Here is a 20,273-nt window from a genome sequence, read left to right on the forward strand (position 1 = left end):
AAAGCTTTTTGGGCACGTCATGCAGGGCCGTTTGAACATCACGAAACGGTGGAAAACCAGGTGCGAAACAAAATCTACAATAATATCGACCGTCTCGCGTATTCTTTCAAAATTTGCATTTCTACGCTGTCTGAACATTTTCTTTCATTAGAAAACAGTTTCACAAAATACTTTTGTTCTTTAAGCCTTAACACCGAGGTAAGAATGCGCAAATTAAAGCGTTGCTGGGAAATTTCTCACAAAAAATTGGTCTCGGAAGAAAACGTGGAATTATTTTCATAGGACTATCCCTAAAACTTACTCTCTTCTACAATTTTATTTTGGCCTCTGTGCTGCACACACGATCTAAAATGAAAGCCTGAATTTGGCACAAATGCTATTTTGGACTATGTTTAGGCATTCGTAACACACTTATAGGTGATGCATGGAAAAATACGCAGAAAAGCGGATATAATTGAGAAGCATAACTTTCGCCACGGAAATTTTAATCCAAGTAATTTGCGTTCTCACCAAGAAAAAAAAATATGTAGAATCTCCTCTGGGAGTTATCTGAATGATGCGCAAACATTTCGTAGTAACGACGTGGTGTCGAGTGCTCATACTCAACACTGCTGGTAATCCTAGCACTGCTCAGCGGCTGCGGTCGTCTTGGCGCGATTACGGTAAATGCGACTGCGCTGTGGCGACACGATCTGCTGCGGAAGGCAGCGCAACGCGAACTGCTGAGGCAAGCAAACTACTGCAGCTTGCGGCGCCAGGTGCGCGCATGACGTTCCGATCCGAAGCCACGGCTGCTCCACAGTTACCAAAGGTGTGCCTAGTGCGTGCCTGATTGAACACGTCACGGAGACGCGCTCGCGCGTTCGTCGTCGTCTTCCACAGCTGGCCCGATGCCTCTGATCATGCCAGCGGAACGTTCCATACTGCACCTCGCGCTCGCGCCACTGCTCGCGCGTTCGTCGTCGTCTTCCACAGCTGGCCCCGATGCCTCTGATCATGCCAGCGGAACGTTCCCATACTGCACCTCGCGCTCGCGCCACTGCTCGCGCGTTCGTCGTCGTCTTCCACAGCTGGCCCCGATGCCTCTGATCATGCCAGCGGAACGTTCCCATATTGCACCTCGCGCTCGTGCCACTGCTCGCGCGTTTGTCGTCGTCTTCCACAGCTGGCCCCGATGCCTCTGATCATGCCAGCGGAACGTTCCCATATTGCACCTCGCGCTCGTGCCACTGCTCGCGCGTTTGTCGTCGTCTTCCACAGCTGGCCCCGATGCCTCTGATCATGCCAGCGGAACGTTCCCATATTGCACCTCGCGCTCGTGCCACTGCTCGCGCGTTTGTCGTCGTCTTCCACAGCTGGCCCCATGCCTCTGATCATGCCAGCGGAACGTTCCCATATTGCACCTCGCGCTCGCGCCACTGCTCGCGCGTTTGTCGTCGTCTTCCACAGCTGGCCCCGATGCCTCTGATCATGCCAGCGGAACGTTCCCATATTGCACCTCGCGCTCGTGCCACTGCTCGCGCGTTTGTCGTCGTCTTCCACAGCTGGCCCCGATGCCTCTGATCATGCCAGCGGAACGTTCCCATATTGCACCTCGCGCTCGTGCCACTGCTCGCGCGTTCGTCATCGTCTTCTACAAAGCTGGCGAAAACATTGCTACTGGCTCTATCTTGATAGTGATCGTCTTACGCGAAGGACGGGCGCACTGACAGTTTTCTCGTTAGGTAACCATAGAAATTATGCTTACGCATTAAAAGTTTTTGAACTTGAGTCTCACCATTGCAATATTTTGGTTCTCGCTTCGACTTCACCTCATAGCATACTGGCGGGAAATACAAACCAGAGTGGTGCAGACAGTGGTGTGTGCGGAAAGGAATAAAAGCCCGGATCACCAGAAGTTCGTAAGAATTTAATTCCTGAAGGTAGATTGCCTACTTAAGGTACATCGACATTCGGCACTTCCGTGCTATATACTGGAAGTATGCATATGCGGCCGTCTACGCTTGAAAGTGGTAGAGCGGGCCACAAGTTTCTTTCCTGAGCGTATAAATTGGGACAGCGCCTCCTGTATAGGGAGGCGCTCTATAGAGGAGGCGCTGACTGGGAGCACCACTTTCACGACACACGTTCGGTCACCAGTGAACAAAGACGAATACATTTGGTGAATACTTTAACGCGTGTAAAACTATTTACAATATGTATTTACAAATAACACGCGGATGCGGAGGAGCGCCCAGTCAGGCTGTGTCCACTTTTTGTCGTCTTCAGGACCGTCGTCCTTTTCTTCTTCGCCTCCTCGTATAACACTACCCCCGGCAGAAAAAGCCCCGTCTCGGTGCGTCAAATGGGACCGTCAGGAAGAGCGTGGTAACGTTCTAGCTGTGCGACATGGACGACATTGTTCACATGTGCGACCACGAGAGCTGTACACCTTGAATTGACGAGTGGAATCTCTACAAGCTCCTTCTTGCTAGCTTTCCGTAGGTTTTTGGCTCGTAGAGGAGTGCCCGAAACACTGTACTCCGATAATGCTCCCGCATTTAAGAGAGCATCGCGAGACCTATGGGGCATTTGGAACACCATGAAAGGCTCTCCATTTGCATCTTTGCTCTTGACGCATCGCATAGAATGGAAATTCATTATACCAGGTGCGCCTTGGTGGGGCGGCTGGTGGGAGAGACTTATCCAATCAGTCAAGTCATCTTTACGCAAAGTGCTGGGAAAGAGCAAACTCAACAGCGGACAAACTGAGACTGTACTGCTGGAAGTAGAAGCGGTTATCAATTCAAGACGTATACGGACGCTAGAGAGCCCTCTCCACTATGTCCTGCTCGTTTTCTGGTCATTTCTTGCCTCTCCAGAGCGAACCAACAGTGACGACGAAGCTCGAAGTGCTCCGGCTACGCGACGTGACCTCAGCAAGAAGTTGCGATACCGCCAGAAGCTCACGGACCACCTGTGGATCCGATGGAAGAAAGAGTACCTCCTCGAGCTGCGGGCACTTCACCTCTACCCATCGCATCCTAGTAGCTGTCTACAAGTAGATAATGTAGTACTCATCGAGGAGCCTAACATCTCTAGAGGTATTTGGCCACTGGGGCAAGTCGTGGACGCCTACCCTGGTGAAGATGGAATATTCCGAGCCTGCCGTGTGAAAGCTCAAGATGGCAAGTTTATAAGAAGGCCAGTGCACAACGCTACTGGAGGGCGGGAGTATGTAGAAAAAGACGAATAAACGTGCGCAGGCGGGCATTGCGAAGAGAAGTTGGAACGATGAGCAGCTCTGTCTGGTTTCTTCGCGTCTCGTTAGTTTTCTACAGTAAATTGAGCGGAAACGTTTCCCGTGTGAAATTCTAGCTGAAATATATCGCACAGGACATCTCACGAACTCCCGAACGCCTTCGGCAGCATCAGCCTCAAAAACTAATTACGGCAAAGCCGCGACATTAGCAGCCCACCAAATCTGAGTTAATCACTTGCCGAAACACAGTAGGTATTTAAATAAAATGCACTCTGTTCAACGCTATAGACATGTAGAGTCAGAAAAGTTTTCATGAGAGCGACTGTTGATTGAACACTGCATTAACCAGTCACCAACCCCGTGCGGCGCAGCGAAGGCTATGGCTTGTGTCAGCTAGAGTTGCATGTTTCAGAGAATAAAGGAGGAGAACACGCCCTCAGGGCCGCAAGCAGCGTGCGTTGTCACGAAGCTTCAATTCAACCGGCGCTGCGCGGAAGGCGATCAGAGGCTGACAATGGGGGAGCATGCGCAGATTCAGGGAAGGGGGGGGGGGGGGGACATGGCCTTATGTCCTGACCCCCCTCCCTCCTCTTAAATTTGTGCGGCCAGCACAGAAGCAAAGCGGTATGCTCGAATACCAGCGATTCTTGTTTATGAAAGAAATTTGTCGTTAGAACGCACACTGGGATGCGAATAACATTATTATTACAGCGAGGCTTTCTTTGCTTCTCTGCACGCGGCTTCGGGGGGGTGCTTCAGAGGGAGGAGCGTCGCTGAGAGGACAGTCTACTCGAGATTAATTGTAAGAATACTGAAAGTTGGGCGAGTTTCTTGTGTGCGCGCTGCAGTTTCAAGATGAATCTACCCGAGAAACTCGTTTGGACCTTTCCATTGCGTCGCATGTGCACAATGCCCTCTGGAGCTCCCTGGGTGTCGCCACGTTAGCCCTTTGACAGCTGTAATTATCCGTGACCCCCCCCATAGGCATTGCAGAAACTGCAAGGCTTACTTTTCCACTCTCGCAGTTCCCATAGAGGAGGAGAGGGCGGGAGAGGGAAAAGATGACGTGAGGAGGCAAGGAAACAGCGGTTGCGGACAAATTGAAGATAAGGTACGTTACGCTTCTGCTATTTCTGAAAAAAAAAAAAAAAAAAAACACCATGCAAATTTGTCAAGCGGACAACCGCCGCAGGGCGTGCAAATACAGGGTTCTCTTTTCTGGCCGGCTGACACACGTACGGCCCATAGTTTTCGATGCACTGCACAGAGTTGACGAGGCAAAGTATACTTCTTGCTCGCTCTGACTATAGCGAGCGAAGTTTCCTCTCAGCAGAACGCTTGGTCAGACAGCTATCACGCGCTGGAATGCAAAGTGACCGAAATTTAAATAAATAAATCTCCACATAGAGAGAGAGAGAGAGAAAGAAAGGGTTGTTGTGGTCTGTAGTGATGACTGATTGAACCGTGACATATACCTTCTGCACTGTGCACATGTTCAGCTGAAAACAATAATGTCACTGTATGAGCTACTGGCCTGAGCGTGTCATACAGGAGCTCTATAGTACTTACTTCTGAGTTCGAGCCTGACTACCCTGTTCTGAAGAGTGTTTATACACAGGCAATTAACTTCGTTGCTCCCATGGTATGTCACACAGTGAGAAATATCGTATAGACGGTTGTTATTTAAAGGCTAGATTGACCATAGTGATTCACTTCACAAATAATAAGCTTCACTTGATTAAGCCGCAGTTAGGTTTCCTGCCCTCCGCGACGAAAACACGGTGAACTGATGTCGTATTCTGTCGTCTCAGAATAGAATATGCACATATATGGCACCCACAGTTTCTTGCTGACTGGCGATGAACCACCAACTTGTGGTTGATGTGGTGAGAGGCTGACCGTCATTCACGTCCTCCTGGAGTGTCGGGAAGCCGAAACAGAGAGAGAGAGAGAGAGAGAGAGAGAGAGAGAAACATTTTCCTTTAGCATACCGCTATCATGTCCATCTCCATCCCATTATGTTTCTTGGTGAAGAAGCGCTTTTTAATACCAAAGCAGTCCTCGGTTTCTTGAACCGTGTTTGTTCTACATGTTATTGGCCCAATAAATTCGTAGCGCATCCTCTCTCCGGAGGATGCCGCTGTGATAGTAGTTTTGTATAGCACATGCGTGCAAGCGCTTGTGTTTCAAGAGCTTTGTTTAGGCACTATAGTGCTTCTTGCTAATCCTTGCATCTCACATATTTTGTACATGTGTCATTCTTTCGCAATGAATTTTCATGTTCATAGTGCACCTCATTAGCCATTACCATAATCATATTAAATGTAGCTTTTACGCACTTTACAGCGACTATTTTTAGGCCCCTTTACAGCCACGTCTCATGTACTTCTCAGAATTCATCGCTCCACTGCGCACTCATGAACACTAGCATGACGCTCTTTGGCCCTTGCGCCCCTAAACAACACACATTCATTCAATGACCATTCTGCAGGCTGAGTTATCGTGGATACAACATTCATCTCCTCGTATTAAACCTCGCGTAAAGTTCAAGCCAGACAAGTTGTACGGCAATCCACCGAGCAATTTTGGCATTTTCTCTTCATATCTTCTACGTGTACAAAAAGCTTATGGCTGCAGATAAATCCGTGGTAGGCAGATAAGTATATAAAATGTCTAAAAGGAAATGCTGACTCAATACTTCGGCCGCTGAACGTTAAGAACCGTGCCTTAGACATAACGTCGTCAATTGTGGATGACATTTATTCTGGGTTGAGATGCGGAATACGTGGCGATGTGCTTCATCGTAGGCATAGGACTGTTGCTAATTTTTCAATGACCTACAGATTACTTAAAATTCACCAGTTTGTACTTGAAAATCAGCACTACATATTTGCTTCTATGTTCCACGATAGTCCGTACTCAAGCGTGCGCTACATTGCACTAAAAGATCGCCTGAACAAGCTGTCCGCTACTTCGATAGCATTTCTATAGCACGTGTGGACACAGTGTAAGCACATGTTGCCGTATTGCAATTACGGACTCAAAATAACTTCTTGATTACGCCTACTGGAACTCGCCGCGACGTGAGTCCACGGCTGAGTTCAAGTAGCCCGCTTCATGGCTCTCGATTTCGCATTTGAAAGCAGTTTTGAATTGGAAATAATTTATTATACAGATGTATAAATATACGCAAGATATATTGTATATGTGTTAAGTTAACTATATCTGCATAGGTAGACAGTTTTTTTTTTTTCGTTCTTTTGAGAACTCTTTGCCGCCTCGCCACTTCAAACTGGACGAGGTGAGAGGGCGACTTGTCTCCTTGCGCCAGCGGCGTGCGATTGCGGAGGGCGACGAGTGGTGGCGGTAGCGGCGTTGTGTGCTTCGGCCTTCGACGGGTAGTCGCTCGTGCTTGCTCGCCTGCTCTTGCTGCTGTTCCCTGCGCGCGTGGCTACGGTGCGAGGGGAGACGGCGACCGAAGAACCAGTCGGCTCGGCGCGCCCTGGCCGACGGTGCGTGTGTGTTGGTGGTGGTTGCTGCTTCGGCGATGGCAGCCTACGCGTCGTGACTCCCAGCGCGCGCGCGCCTGTGACAGCCCCTCGAGGAATACGCGTGCATTGACACTGCCGGAGGATTGCACTCGTGTGCGTCGGTGCGTGTTTTGGCAAGTGCGCACTCCGCCGACACCTACGACACCATGCATCAAGTCAAGGACGGTGGACTGTTCTCCCGGTGGCACCTCTTCACAGGTGAGGCCTAGCGCCAGACAATCGGGAGGGAAAATGCAAGGATACGTTACGGGAGCATGTAGGAATTCCATTTCGTCAGCTTGCTGAAACAGTTCTCCCCGGCAGGTGGTCGTAGTACGTATGTGTGAGACTGAGTAAAGCCAAGTGCATGGCATAGCCGCCGCGCAACCGCTTTCCTACGATCATGGATGGTCAAAGCTTACTTGTGCTGCGGCATTAAACCGTGCTTTAAAAAAGCTTCCCTACTAGCAGAGAGCTGTAGCTGGTTTCCTGCCGTAACGGCCGTTGGGAACACTTTCAAAAGAGGCGCCGGGACCGTTCCGCATGGTGTACTGCGCGCCGCTCATGGATGCAACTGCTCGCTGCAGCGCTTTTCAAACAAACGTATTTCTCGCGCTTCTGTTCGCAGCGCCTCTTTTGCTAGTTTGTGCCTGCTACCCAAAGTGCGTGCCTTCACGTGTGGTATATGTGCGAAACCGAGCGCTGTGATCTGTTTGGGAGAGCTTGAAATTCCGTGGATTTCGCTGGTTTCTAGTCTGTAAGTTGCAGGCGCCAACGTTGTTCCCCGCTACATTAGCTAGAAAATCGTTTTGTTCAAAACTGCGCTATCATGCAGCGCAAAATCAGGCTTATTTAAAGTTAGACAGCAAGCCCTCTCATGTCCGGTTAGACCGAAGCTGTCTAGGCTCTGATGCGCCAGAATGCTGTCAATCGTTCCATCGAGGGTCTGTGCGCGGCTTAGAACATAGAGAGTCGACGAAAACCAATGCTTGCTTGCCTCGTGTCGGGCGAGCTGCAAATACTCCGACAGAAAGAAGCCTTGAGTGTCTCCATCGTGTTACCTGCGTAGCTGCTGCCTTGCTTCATTAGCTTCCGGGATGGCCAGACGGCCTGGCAAGTTGCCTTTTGCGAGCGTTCTCTCAGTCCCCTCCCCACCCCATTTCTTTGTTGTGCTACGGGAAATATGTAAACGGAGACGCATTTATCGAACCCACGCGAGCGCCGGCGAGCGAATTGCGCGTCTACGTTGAAGTGTTTGGAAGGTGGCTGCGATGCTGTGCACAGATGACCAGAGTCTTTCGAGTAGCTTTTTAGATTAGTGGGAACTGCGAAGACCTCTGGCCTTTCCCCAAATAAATGTCACCACTGTGCGCTGACTGCTCACACATTCAAACCGAATGCACGGGCTACGAATTCTGAGTGTTGTATGCAACATATACGGGTAGTTTAAAGAGCAACGCGTAAGGGTTTTAGGAAAAGGAAGGACACAGCCACGCAGGCTGCAGAGCACTACCTTCGGAAACAAGCTCCAGCCTGAAGTCAGCTGAAATAAAAAGACGGTGCGAACAGCGCATATCCCCTAACTTCACCCAGAACGCAAGTGTTGCCACATTACGCACGAAAGGAAGATGCTCGCGCTAAATGTCGAGATGACAGCGCAAAGTCGCAAACATCCTCACAGAAGGCGAACGAACGGATGGTGTCTGTGCATCGCGCCAACCAGTCGTCCGTATATACCATGCTGTATTCCGACGCGGTGTTTCTACTCTCGGCTCTTAGTTCTCGTCAAAACACGCATTCATAAGCAGGAAGCGATGCAAGACAACGCTACGCGGCCATTGCGCCAATCACGCTTTCAAGCAGCTGCCGTCACTGCGCCGCCTTATCGTTGATGTCTCGTCTCTGCTCAAGGAAGAGTCTTCTGAGCAGCTTGTTCCGGAAAGGATTGAATTTTCTTCCTGCGCAAGATCTTGCGGTCGAAGCAAGGGATGCCCAAGAGATTCCACACGCTTGTTCTCGGAATTCCCGGAGCATGCGGGGACCTTTTTTCGTTGTGTTTTGATGGCCTATACGTCTCGCCAATCGCAGAAACATACCAGCGAGATCAGTTGCGGGCTCTAAGAGCACGATCCCGAGTTGCTGGCACTAAGATCCCTATGCATACTGACAGAAGTTGGAGAGCACACGAGACCGGCGTGGTACACGTGAGAGCCGGCCACGGTTTTCACGAAATAGCAATTTCCGGTCGCACATTTTCGTGCTAATCACTGACGGAAGCGGGCTGCGTATGGAGCGACTCGACTTAGAAATCGATACAGTTGCGATTGCCGTCGCTGAGCGCATTCAGTAAGCACTGCGCTTGGATGGATGGATGGATGGATGGATGGATGGATGGATGGATGGGGCTGAACCCTTTAAACCGGGCGGTGGCATCCGCCACCTAGCCATGACTATTAACATGTTTTGTACTTTGTGGTGGGTGAAATTTCACCCCTGCCTTGACTTTATCCACCAATCAGATAACCTCTGTTTGGTTATTTCTACCCGCTTAAAGTCTATTTTGCCTTCACTTTCCCTAAACCCCAATGCTTTGAAAAAAATCAGCCCCGTTGCTTTGCACTGTAGGGTTAAGCCATTTACAGAAAAGTATGAGGTGTTCAGCCGTTTCCTCTTCTCCACACGCATAGCACAACGTATCTATACCTTGGTACTTGACTCGGTACATCTTAGTCCGCAATACTCCCGTCCTGGCTTCAAACAACGTTCTCGCTTATTGCGAGAAAACAACGCCCTCTGAGAGCCTACAGCGCGTGCACTTAAAGGGGAGCTGCCATGTTTGAGCTGTTCACACACTCGAGTTGCTGCGTGAACAAATTATGGGCGTGGAACAAACGCGAACTTCACTCATTGCTCCTACTGTTTGTTGTTGTAGTCTAAATATAGAACCGAGGCTGTCATATTTTGGGGGGAAAGAGCTCGGACAAAATAATGCCGCACGACGGATAGTGTGACTTACCCCCCAAAAAATGTATATTCTAATGTGTCTCGGTATCAGAACGAGAGAGTGAGCGAAACGGAATACTTGGGAGTTGCTTGGCCCCGAGTTCAGGAAGGCGTATCTGACGAGACGAGTATAGATGTCAGCGTTATACCGAGAGAACATCGCCGCGAGCCGCTTGTGGAAGGGGGCAGCGACCATATTCATCATTTCACAAGGAAACTCACGTGGTCGTTAGGCCTAACGTAGTTCCAGAGGCGTGTTGTGTTAGGACGGCGTCGACAAGCTTCCTTGAACTCCCGCTGCTTGGGCGGATTACCTGCCGGGTCCCGGCGCCGTATCCCTCGTTAAGGCGATGCGCCTGTCTCCCGTGCCCTTTTCTCCCCTTCCTACCTCTTTGTTATCGCGGTTTCTCTTTGGAATGTTTTCTGTCGCTTTTGCCTGGTCGCCCGCCGGGCGGGGGAGACGCAAATGGCGTCGCCTCGTCGTCTGCCTACCTTGGCTTTAGTTTGCCTCAGGATCCCCTCCTCGTCTTCCGTCTTAGGAAAAAAGGAGGGGGGGGGGGATGTCTCCCGAAAAGAAGTGACAATGAAAGGAGGGGGTCAGCAGAAGCAGCTGCTGCCCTTTGGCGAAGCGGACTGCTGCGCACTAGTAAAGCCGCACTGCAAGCACTACGCAGCACGGCTTCAGAGCGCCGCGTGGGCCCATTCCACCTTGGTGGTTGACTGGTTGTATCCCCCGACGGCGCTTGTAAATGGGTGGCCGGCGCGTTCTTGGGGGAACGCACGTCCGAAACCCCACCAGCGGTGGTCTCCCGCTTTCCTTTAGGATCCCTGCGTTTCGCTTCCTGCGGCGTTTGCACGAGAGGCGATCCCCGACCTCTCGCTCACCTGACGGTTGTTCACTCGCGACACATATCCACATACACCGTGCTGCACAGAAGTACACTAAATACCTGTCTACTATATGTTTCGTCATAGAAACAGTGTTCGCTTGTATCGCAAGCGATGCGAGGACGTCGTTCGTCCTCTCCCCTTTCATGGCGCTAGCACACTGTACGATGCTTCTTTTTCGTTCCATAACGACCACGTTCCATGAATTACGATCTTCCGTGACTTTTCGGTTAAATCGGTTGTCCTGGTGCTTTCCCACGGAGAACGTGCGCTGACGAGCAGGTGGGGCTGTGAGCGCGCGACATACCGATCATTCGATTTGCAGTGTCTCGTCCTCGTGTAAGTTTTGGGCCTCGCGGAACGTTGTGTACGCTACACGTCACAGCATCGGTATACGCGCAGTGCGGATTAAGAGTAACACGCCGCATCACAGGCATCTTGGAGTAGTTTTCGCGAAAGCATTTTCTAAGCGTGCTGCCTCGAGGCGCGGAGCAGCGACGGAAACGAAACCGGGAAATCTTTCGGGCTTCGTTTCCCGGCGCCATTCTTGTTTCCCTGCATTCCTTCCTTTCTTTTTCTTCTTCTCGTGGCTATCTGAGCCTCAGTTTGCCCTCGGGTTGTCGAATGAGTCACAGAAAAGCCCACTCAACTTTTGAATCACTGCCAACATACTCGAGCGCTTTGTACAATGACCGAGTCAGTCTATACGTATACCACTTTGTGAACTTCATCGTTCCACCTTTAGAGAGGTCCAGCTTCCACATTAGGTTGGTGTCTGAGATGCATATTGCGTGTAAAAATATTGTCTCTTTTTTTCTCTAGTATACTGTTAATTTGCCCGTCACGTTACGCCTAAATTTCTCCAACAGCGTCAGGAAAAAAGCAGGCGTTCCGAATATTTACATTTAACGTATACCTGGGAGCGTTTCTCGCAGTAGATTTCAGTACGCATTCTCCCAGATTTGTTCTAACGCTCATAGTTGTGGTTTCGGATAACATCGAGGTTAAGGTGCAAGAAAGTCAATGTGCTGTTTGGTGAAAAGGCTCGTGGCATTCCTTGCACAAACCCATGTACGATTGCACTGAGTTGTCTGTATACGCAATCGTTGCCCGGCAGAGCGAACACATTCAAAGCTATACGTTGTAGATTCGTTTTCTAACAGACATCCTCGACGGCGGTGTACGTTATGTTTTCTGTGCGGCTTTTACTGTCAAGAGGCGTAGATATATTTATTATAAACAGTACTCAATAGACTGACGACTTGAACTCGCGGTTTCACGACATCATGGGCCCGGACTGCACGACGTTGCTCGAACGTGGAATGAGTAGTCTAGGTGGCGTTGAGTGAGTGCACTTATATAAACAAGAAATGTCGCTGATGTTATTTGTGCGTACAGTCGCCCACGGAGGTTTACGGAATACTGGTATTGCTACAAATGTGAATTTCTTTACTCTGTTACGGCCTGGCTCTTGTAATGGATCATCGCGTTAGGTCGCGGAAAGCTACAAATTGAAACTGAATTCTATGTTATGTTTTCAAGCTTCACAGGAATTCAACATTGTCGCAAATCCAGTGTCGCGTAAACTTCTGTGGTCATTTCGAAATACTTCAATGGTCACTTTGTTGAGTCTCTTGATTGCGAGTACAATTTTCCATAAGGAAGAACTCATTCAAACGTGAAACTCTGTTTGCGGTTCTCATGTCGTTTTAATATTCACTTTATCACAACCCTGTCACAGAAGCGAAAGTGAGATGTCACTTCGCCTAAATAGGTTAATCGAAATGTACGCTCGTCAGCGGGACAGTTTTTGATTGGCGTGTATACTGACGGCGTTGATTTGAAGCGTATACTCCGGCAGCATTCGGAACGGAACACTGCTTCGTTAATTCTAGTGAATCGCATCGATCGAAACATCGTTCACCAGAACGACCGTTTAGCTACAGCTTCCTGCGAGATCAACAGTAAATCTTAGCTCGCGACGCAAGACATGCCGCTCGGCGCTCTTCTTCTAGCCGCGTGCCGGAAGCCGGGTTTCGCACTGCACATAGACACGCGGGACACTGCCTTGCAAGGCGAGGCTGTACAGCCGCGGAGACACGAGCAAGGCGGCGCACGCCGTGTTTGTCCCGGCGCCACCTGTCCCCTTATCGTGGTACACCTGGCTCCGCGTCGGGGTCACGTCGAGTGTCCCCCCCCCCCCCCCCCTCGTCCATCTGGCGCTGCCCCCCCCCCCCCCCCCCGTCGTCTCCTCGCTCTGTCACTCCTTGAAGTCCGGTCTTGAAGCCCACGCATAGGACTGGCTGCTCGAGCAATCTCCTGTCGAGAGATAGCCGGGTACTGTAGCGACCAGCCTCGGCAGTCCTGTGCGAAGGGGCGCGTGGGTTTTCTTGACGCCAGGTATGGACGACGGGACGCCAGGTATGGACGACGGGGTCCTCGCTTCCACGGGTGAAAGCACTTTCGGCGCGGCGACAAAGGAAGAGAAGCTCGCGCGGTGACATTCGAAATGTGTGGTTATGGCCGTGGGCTGTTTTTTAGTGCTTTCTCTCTCTTTACGTCGCTCGCTTTGCGGTTCAGGTTGCCTGCTGGCTTAGCTGATTTAGATAGCCAAAGGGGGCGCCGGTTTCCAGTGGGAGGCTGTGCGGGGTGGACGAACCCGTAGCTTCTTTGACACTCGTCGCTTCTTTGATGCCCGATGGTGGGTATCGAATCTTGTTTCACTTCCAGAGTGCGTTCGTACCGTCGCGATTGCGGGAGGTGCCACATCCTTGTTTGTCACGTCACGAAGGAAGTTTTGTGTACGTATTTACGAGCGAACAACATGGCAAAGTGATTTAAATTTAACGAATACCGTAAGTGTCGTTTTTACGCCAGACATTCCGATTACCACGGTCAGCAAACCTTTATGCTTATATGAAGATTTTTTACACCATCCTCCGCGATACCTTCGAAATATGGAAGAACGGAGGAGAATGTGTCAACGCCAGAGTCACCCATACCACCGAACAGTGACGCTAACGCCGGGTTAAAGAAGCGTTAGCGGCCGGCTTCTAACGTTCGAGTTCCGCAAATTTCCGTAGAACACTGCGCTATACTTTCGTATGCACTTGAGCGAAGGTGTGCCTCTCAAGCATCCCTTCGTCATAACGATCACAGAGAAGCATTTATTGAAGCGCGGTATCATCTGTCGAAAGTTGGCGCTGTGCTCCACTCAGTGGAGTCCGGAGCACTTTTGAAACGAGGCCCGTTTCCGAATACGAGTGGAAAGCGCGATATGCAGAGTCCACCACGCGTGTTGGACAATGGTTCGCGTCAAGTGGTTTCCTCGAGCCGTGTGGTTGTCGTGCTCGCTGCTGCTACACGTGCGGAATTGACGGTGAATCGACGCGACGACGTTGGCACGCACTTAGCAGTCCGCACGCTGCCGCCCCGATGGACGGTGCGCTCTAGAAAACACCTCTCGCGGCACAGACTTTTGGCCCGGCCGCGCTCGCTGCCTTGCGGTGTGTGTGCCTCCCGGGAGCTGTTTCTTCTCTCCGCTATTTTTCGCCTGGGGGCGCAGCCGCTGCGACCTGCTGCTGCCTCTCGCTGCATCGCTCGGTCGGTGGTGGCGGCTGGCACCTTTTGCCGAGGTCAGGCCATCGCGAGCAATCGATTCCCCCGAAGCCAGACGGGATTCCAGCGCCGCCGGTTCCGCGCTGAGAGATCTGCGCCTCCTCCTCTCCCTCGTTCTTTGACACCCGCGTGCGCGTCGTGGTGCTATAATCGCGTGCACACTACGGTCCACTGTTAAAGGGAGCACTCTAGTTTGTGCGGCTCTCACTTGGCTGGGGCTCTAGCTGCAAGTGTCGGTGTTTCGAAAGGTGTGCCTGTCAGCGCAACCAGTAACAAGTCACCCGCAGCAAATTCAGGCACTTGCAGAGGGGAAAATTCGCGCCTGCTCTGCACTCGTGTTCCCTTTAACAAGGGAGCTGACTGCACATGTTCCCTAGTAGCTGCACTTGCACTGCACGGGGGGGATTTGTCAAGAAGCGGTAACATAGATATCCGAATGGCCGGCTCAGAGCTCTCTGGGCCCTGGCAGTTCTACTCTGATCGCACCAGGCAATTTTAAAGCTGTGTTGCTTGAATTAGCGGATATGACAGCGATAAGCGGGCTTCATTATCGCTTTGGAACCCTCTTACGCTCGCAGTCAGTAAAGCTTAGATGCGGTCTTACGCGACTTTGGAGTGCTCTGAAACGACCAGTCAAACTTAACCTAAAATATTGATGTGCGTAACCGGACACTGTATTAGCCTCAAAGCAAGAATAGTTAACATTCGTTCATTTTACTTCTTTCCGCAGCTTGGCGAATATGGTATGCCCTTATACGGGAGGATTTCTTTTCGTCATCTGCCGCGATCTTATCCCGATTCTTGGCGTTAAGTGCTCGCAGCATTACCGCACGTACCGATGTTGCCCGTTTACGAACTAGCGCCAGTTCTGCCTCGAGGCGAGGAAGATCGTTAGCGCGACCGTGCGACAGCTGCCGCTGGCGACTCTTTTTCCGTGTAGCTTGGCGCGAGAAAACAGGCGCTGGGGCGCGTTCCCTCACGGTCGCGGTTGTTCCTTTTCTTCTTTTTCTGATTCTTTCCCATTGCCGCCTCTTGCCTTGCGGTGCAACATCATCGCCAAGCACAGCTCTGGCTTGCGTTCGCGGCCTTGTGATTATCTCTATCTCCTCGTTTAGGTTATAAATTTATGAAAGCTAACCTTCGCTGTTCCCTCACAATAGGGAGTTTTAGCGCGCCACTCTCTGTCTACGGTTACTGCTTCTGCTTCGGTCACATGCTAGCTTTGCGCAAGTTATCTAAGCCGCGCCGCGCATACACCATGGCGCGGTGCAAGGAGGCTGTTTCAAGTGGCCGCAGCGGTAACGGTAACAGCAGAGCGACAGCTGTGCTAAATCTCCCAGTATCCACTGGTGAAAGTGGAGCACCCTTCAGTACGTGCCGGTGTATAAGCCTCGCCTTCGCCCGACGTGTACACAAGCAGTACAGGCGTACTATATATATATATATATATATATATATATATATATATATATATATATATATATAGCGCAGACGTATGTATATAGTGCAATAAATGCACGTGAACAATAGTGTTGGTGGAGACATCTTGTGGTACTTTGTTTAACCAGAGCGCGCAGAACTGTGGTGTTACACTGTGTGCTGTATTACACGCGTGTTTCACTTGTGGCGTAAATTCAGCGGCATTGGCGTATGTCATCTCCATTGTTTTTCGAAGAGGAAGTCCTGCAACCAAAGAAAGAAAAAAAAAAAAAAACAACTATTCTAACGTGTTATGGCTGAGCACAGCGTCGCAAGACGTATTCGCACGCGCTGCTATTCGCGGATAAGTCTTTCCGGTATACCTCCTCCGCGATAGTACATTTTCGCTGTGCTAAAACTCTCTAATGACTCTTATCGGGAGGCCGTGTGTGTATAGTATGTTGTTTAACTTGGAACATTTCTTGGCGCGTCACTCGACCCATGCATGGCTGCGTGTACCACCGCATGCCACGTCGGTATAAGAGGAAAGCCACGCTTCTCGCGAGGAGAGACACGAGAGGATACGTCACGTGTATAATGACAGGCCTGCAAACGCCAGCGCATCCTCTGAGAAGGTCAAGCGGCTCGGCTCGGTCGTTGCCAGCTCGCTTTAAATCGCTTTCGGCTGCATGCTGCCAACTCAACGGAAGGTCCGCAAGTCTCGCGTTTTGCGAGCTAAGTTCCGCAGCTTCCTGGAGACGTGATTTGCTTTGTGGAGAACGTTGTTACTTCAAGAGAAGGAGTGTGAGTCAGCGCCGATTGCAGTCTGACGTAAGATTTAGCGTAAGATTTAGCAGAGGCGGCCGTACAATCGACGATGCGTAACATTGTTAAGCAGGGGGTTACCCCCGGTTCAGGGACCGAATTAAAATTCCTCGTTCATAAGTGCTGCGTCGGATAATATGTCAACATCACGATTGGATTACATCTGTTCTTAAGCAGCAGTTCTAGCGTAGCAATTCTTTTTTTAGTACGGGCCCAGTTTCCCGTGTTTTAAAGCACCTTTAGTGGATATATATATATATATATATATATATATATATATATATATATATATATATATACAAGATTTAATGACATGCTGGAGATGCTAGCCTTCCTGTTCGCCTCACATGCTACTCTATAGGTGCTTGTGTTAGTGGAATGTATGTTGTCGAGCAGCGGACCAGTGGGCGTATGTCGTGAAGGAGATAAAAATAATAATAATGATGATGTCAAAGTGTCGGGGTGAAGACGATGAAATGACCGTTTTACGGAGGCCGCCTTGGCGCATACAACGGATCCTCACGCGGAGCTTTTTTAGACAGCATCGAGAGTGAAGTAATGTCCACTGCCGTCTCAAACTGCCGTTCACACACACAACTTAGTCTAGGCGTGCGGCTACTGGTTTCAGCGTTCCACATCCAAGACGTCGTGATCGCGGCTCTCGCATCGCGAGTTAGCGCGCGGGCGTGTGATATGACTGCGTGTGCGGCTCTTCGAGCGGGCAGCGCATACCGCGGTCGTGTTGTGTGTGCGCGCCCGCCGTTCGCCTTTAGACAAAAGGAGTTCGGCGCGACAATGGCTCGCCGTCTGTGCCAAGCGTGGCACGCGCACGAGCATTGAGGGCAAGGTCAGTGCACCGCGCGCGCTCCACGTTTGTATAATGCTTGCCGAGCTGCTGCGTATCGTTTCTCGACGATCAGCGCGCGCGCGCGCGCGAACTCTTTTAAAATTAACGGCTCTTTCGGAGGTCCCCGCTAATGCGAACCCCTTAAGTTAGTCGCTTTACGGAGTGAAAATGGACGTTGGAAGCTAGTGAGTTGGCCAGCCGGTCGCTCGGAGGTGTAGGGGGCGTTTCGTCACGTAATTGAGTTTCGAGCGGCTGAGGTCATCGAGCGCCATCGCGAGAGAATGGACAAAGTTTCTGCAACGGTTCTCGATCGCTCCGCGAATATGTCAGCGACGGCCTGGACGTCGCTGTTGTGATTTCGGTGCCCTTATACGCGTGCCTGGAAGTTTAGCGATCGCTTTAGCGAAGTCATTATAGCATATTGTCCTTCGTACACAGATTACGGCGGGACGGCTGAGAAAAAAACGAGGCAATTTCTGAAACCACCCCACTTAGGCGGCCTCGCGTATGATACAGAAACTTGGCAAATCGTGTTGCACCTGGCGTTCCCAGTTTCGAGGCGCGCTCTCTAAAGAAGACTCATGCAACTTCAAGGACGGCAGGTGCAGTCCGGTCTGGAGGGGGGGGTCGCCTGGTCATCGGAGCTATCTTGGGAGTGAAGCAACTTGGAGAGAGTGTGGGGAAGGGTGGACACATTGGCATGCGCAGCGCGACTCTCTGGCTTGCTGAGCTTCGTCAGAGCGTTTCCGCGAGCCGCGGCAATCGCGGCGGCCCTTCCTCAGACTTAACGTTTGTGTGAGGACGTGAATACTTGGAAGATGAGGCGGCGGTCGTGGACTCATGCATGTCGAAGCAGGCGCGTCTCCTTCGTAAAGCCGCGGATGGTGTATACAATACCAGCCGCATGCCGTCCTTTGAAGCAGGGATTTGTAAGTGGCGCGCCTTGAATGATGGCGCCGTTGCAGCCACCTCTCTCTCTCTCTCTTTCTTTTTTGTCACTTCGTGTCGAGAGAGATTTTCGTCCGGGGCCGGTTGTCGTGTGCCAAATCCGCAGAAAGCCCGTAACCGATTGCGCGCGGATGTCAACTTTCTTTTGCGGGAATCGTCGGACGGGCAGCAGTGCGATTTCTTTTCTTTTTTTCAAAAAGCACCGCGCCGTCTCGCGACAGCACCCCTTTTCTCGGATTGCCACGCGTCTCATTGCCAGCCACTACCTTCACCGCTCACCCCTGCGGATGTGTGTTCTGCGGCAACACCGAGCTTGACACTATTTCTTGCCATGCGACCAGAAACGGCGGGGATTAGCGGATGCAGGACTCGTTACGATAGCTGAACCGAAGCAGGGTCCATATTCCTCCGGAGCGAACCAATCGCGACAGCCAGTACGCGAATATATTGCTGGCGGTGACTCGCCAATGATAACGCAGTTATTACGTACATCAGAGGCTATATGCATGTTACGACCATGTTCCTACATGCTATAAAGTTTTCTGCGGATTTTTTCGAAGTAAACAATAGACTGGCCTTCTTTTTGTTCTTTCTTTTTTCTGTTTCATCGGTTGGTTGGTCACGTAGAATATGCTGCAACGTGTTCGATTGAAAATTTTGGTATCTAATGTTCGTTTTGAGAAGTGCACAATTCTAGCGAATAATCATTAAATGCATGCCAGAATCTTCCTTAGGGAGCCTTGGTTGGTGGCGGGCAGTCTCCTTCAAATTTTAAGGACGATTTTTCTGTCATTGGAAACGGTTCGACGGTCTCAGGATACTTATATATATATTTTCTCGTCGCAGCGGAGGTTGTCTATTGGGGCCGAGTACGATCAATACTGAGCAGTACATATTGCTTGATAATTATATTCGTAATCAGAAATATCTTGCAATGCTTTAAAAAAATAAAGAAATCGCGAGCAGCAAAGCTCCACATGCTGCCGATCGTATATCTGGGGTTTCGAAGAATAGCCAACAGAGCCGATCACTGCAAACCTCCGCGTTTGCTTGGAAATAATACGCTGCCGCCACGTGCGTGGAATTGTCCTCCTCTCGGATTTCAGCGTCTTGTTGTCCAGAAGGTGCGGCTCAGCGGCGGATCAGGTGACGGACGCAACAGCATACCTCGAATACATATACACGTCTAAGAAGTCGCGATTGCTTTCTTCTTATTATTATTTTTAACGACACGCGGCTCCTTTTTGACACGAAACTCGGGAGGAGATAGAGAGAGATCGGTGTTCGGAGTGCTGCAGGAAACCGCGCCTATACACTCGGGAATCCACCCAGCTGTATTATTATTGGTATTATTGCGTGGGTGGAGCTAACGAGCGCGGTATATGTCATTTTTTAGGAAAGACAGTCTTGGTTAATCCCCCGGCCCCCCTAGCCAGCCGGTACCACCGGCGCGGCTTACGCAGGATTAGCGCCTCTGTGGCCCCCTAGTCCTTGCTACGACGCGCGGTGTCCGGTTGCCTGAGCTTATCGCCGTGGACGATGGGATTCGTTGCGGTTCCGACGCCGCTCTCGGAGTCGGAACGTGGCGCCGCAGGTTCTGGTGTCCGCGTGAGTCGTACCGTACATCAGGATCGACGTTCTTCCTGTTGCTTCGAGACCAAGCGCGCGCGCCGCCTTTGATCTTAATAATAACGGAGGGCCCTGTGCCTCTCTTCGTTCTGCAGAGCCGGCGACACGTTTTCCCTTCTTTCCTCGTGAGCGACCGTAACTCAAGGTGACGCCGGATTTAGTGGCCAGTGTATATATGTCTATACATGTGGGCGGCGCGCGTGGCTTCTAATTCCTGTTTGATGGGTTGTCGAAGAAGCGGAACCCGTGCTGGATCGAAGTTGAAAAAAGACCAAACGTTTCCAGCCCTTGCCATACCGGATTTTCCTCCGCTTTGTCTCGAATT

General features: G+C 50.8%; 1 protein-coding gene across 1 annotated transcript in view; it reads left to right on the forward strand.

Annotated features, from left to right (window-relative positions):
* Nucleotides 1-6,635: 6,635 nt before the first annotated feature.
* The window catches only part of LOC119455741 (protein turtle homolog B-like), a 144,026-nt gene continuing 130,388 nt past the window's right edge, over nucleotides 6,636-20,273 (forward strand). The window contains 1 exon segment of the mRNA XM_037717172.2: nucleotides 6,636-6,990. Within this exon segment, the coding sequence (XP_037573100.1) occupies nucleotides 6,939-6,990 (52 nt within the window). The 5' untranslated portion in view covers nucleotides 6,636-6,938.

This window comes from Dermacentor silvarum, chromosome 6 (genome assembly GCF_013339745.2).
Source record: "Dermacentor silvarum isolate Dsil-2018 chromosome 6, BIME_Dsil_1.4, whole genome shotgun sequence".
NCBI lineage: Eukaryota > Metazoa > Arthropoda > Arachnida > Ixodida > Ixodidae > Dermacentor > Dermacentor silvarum.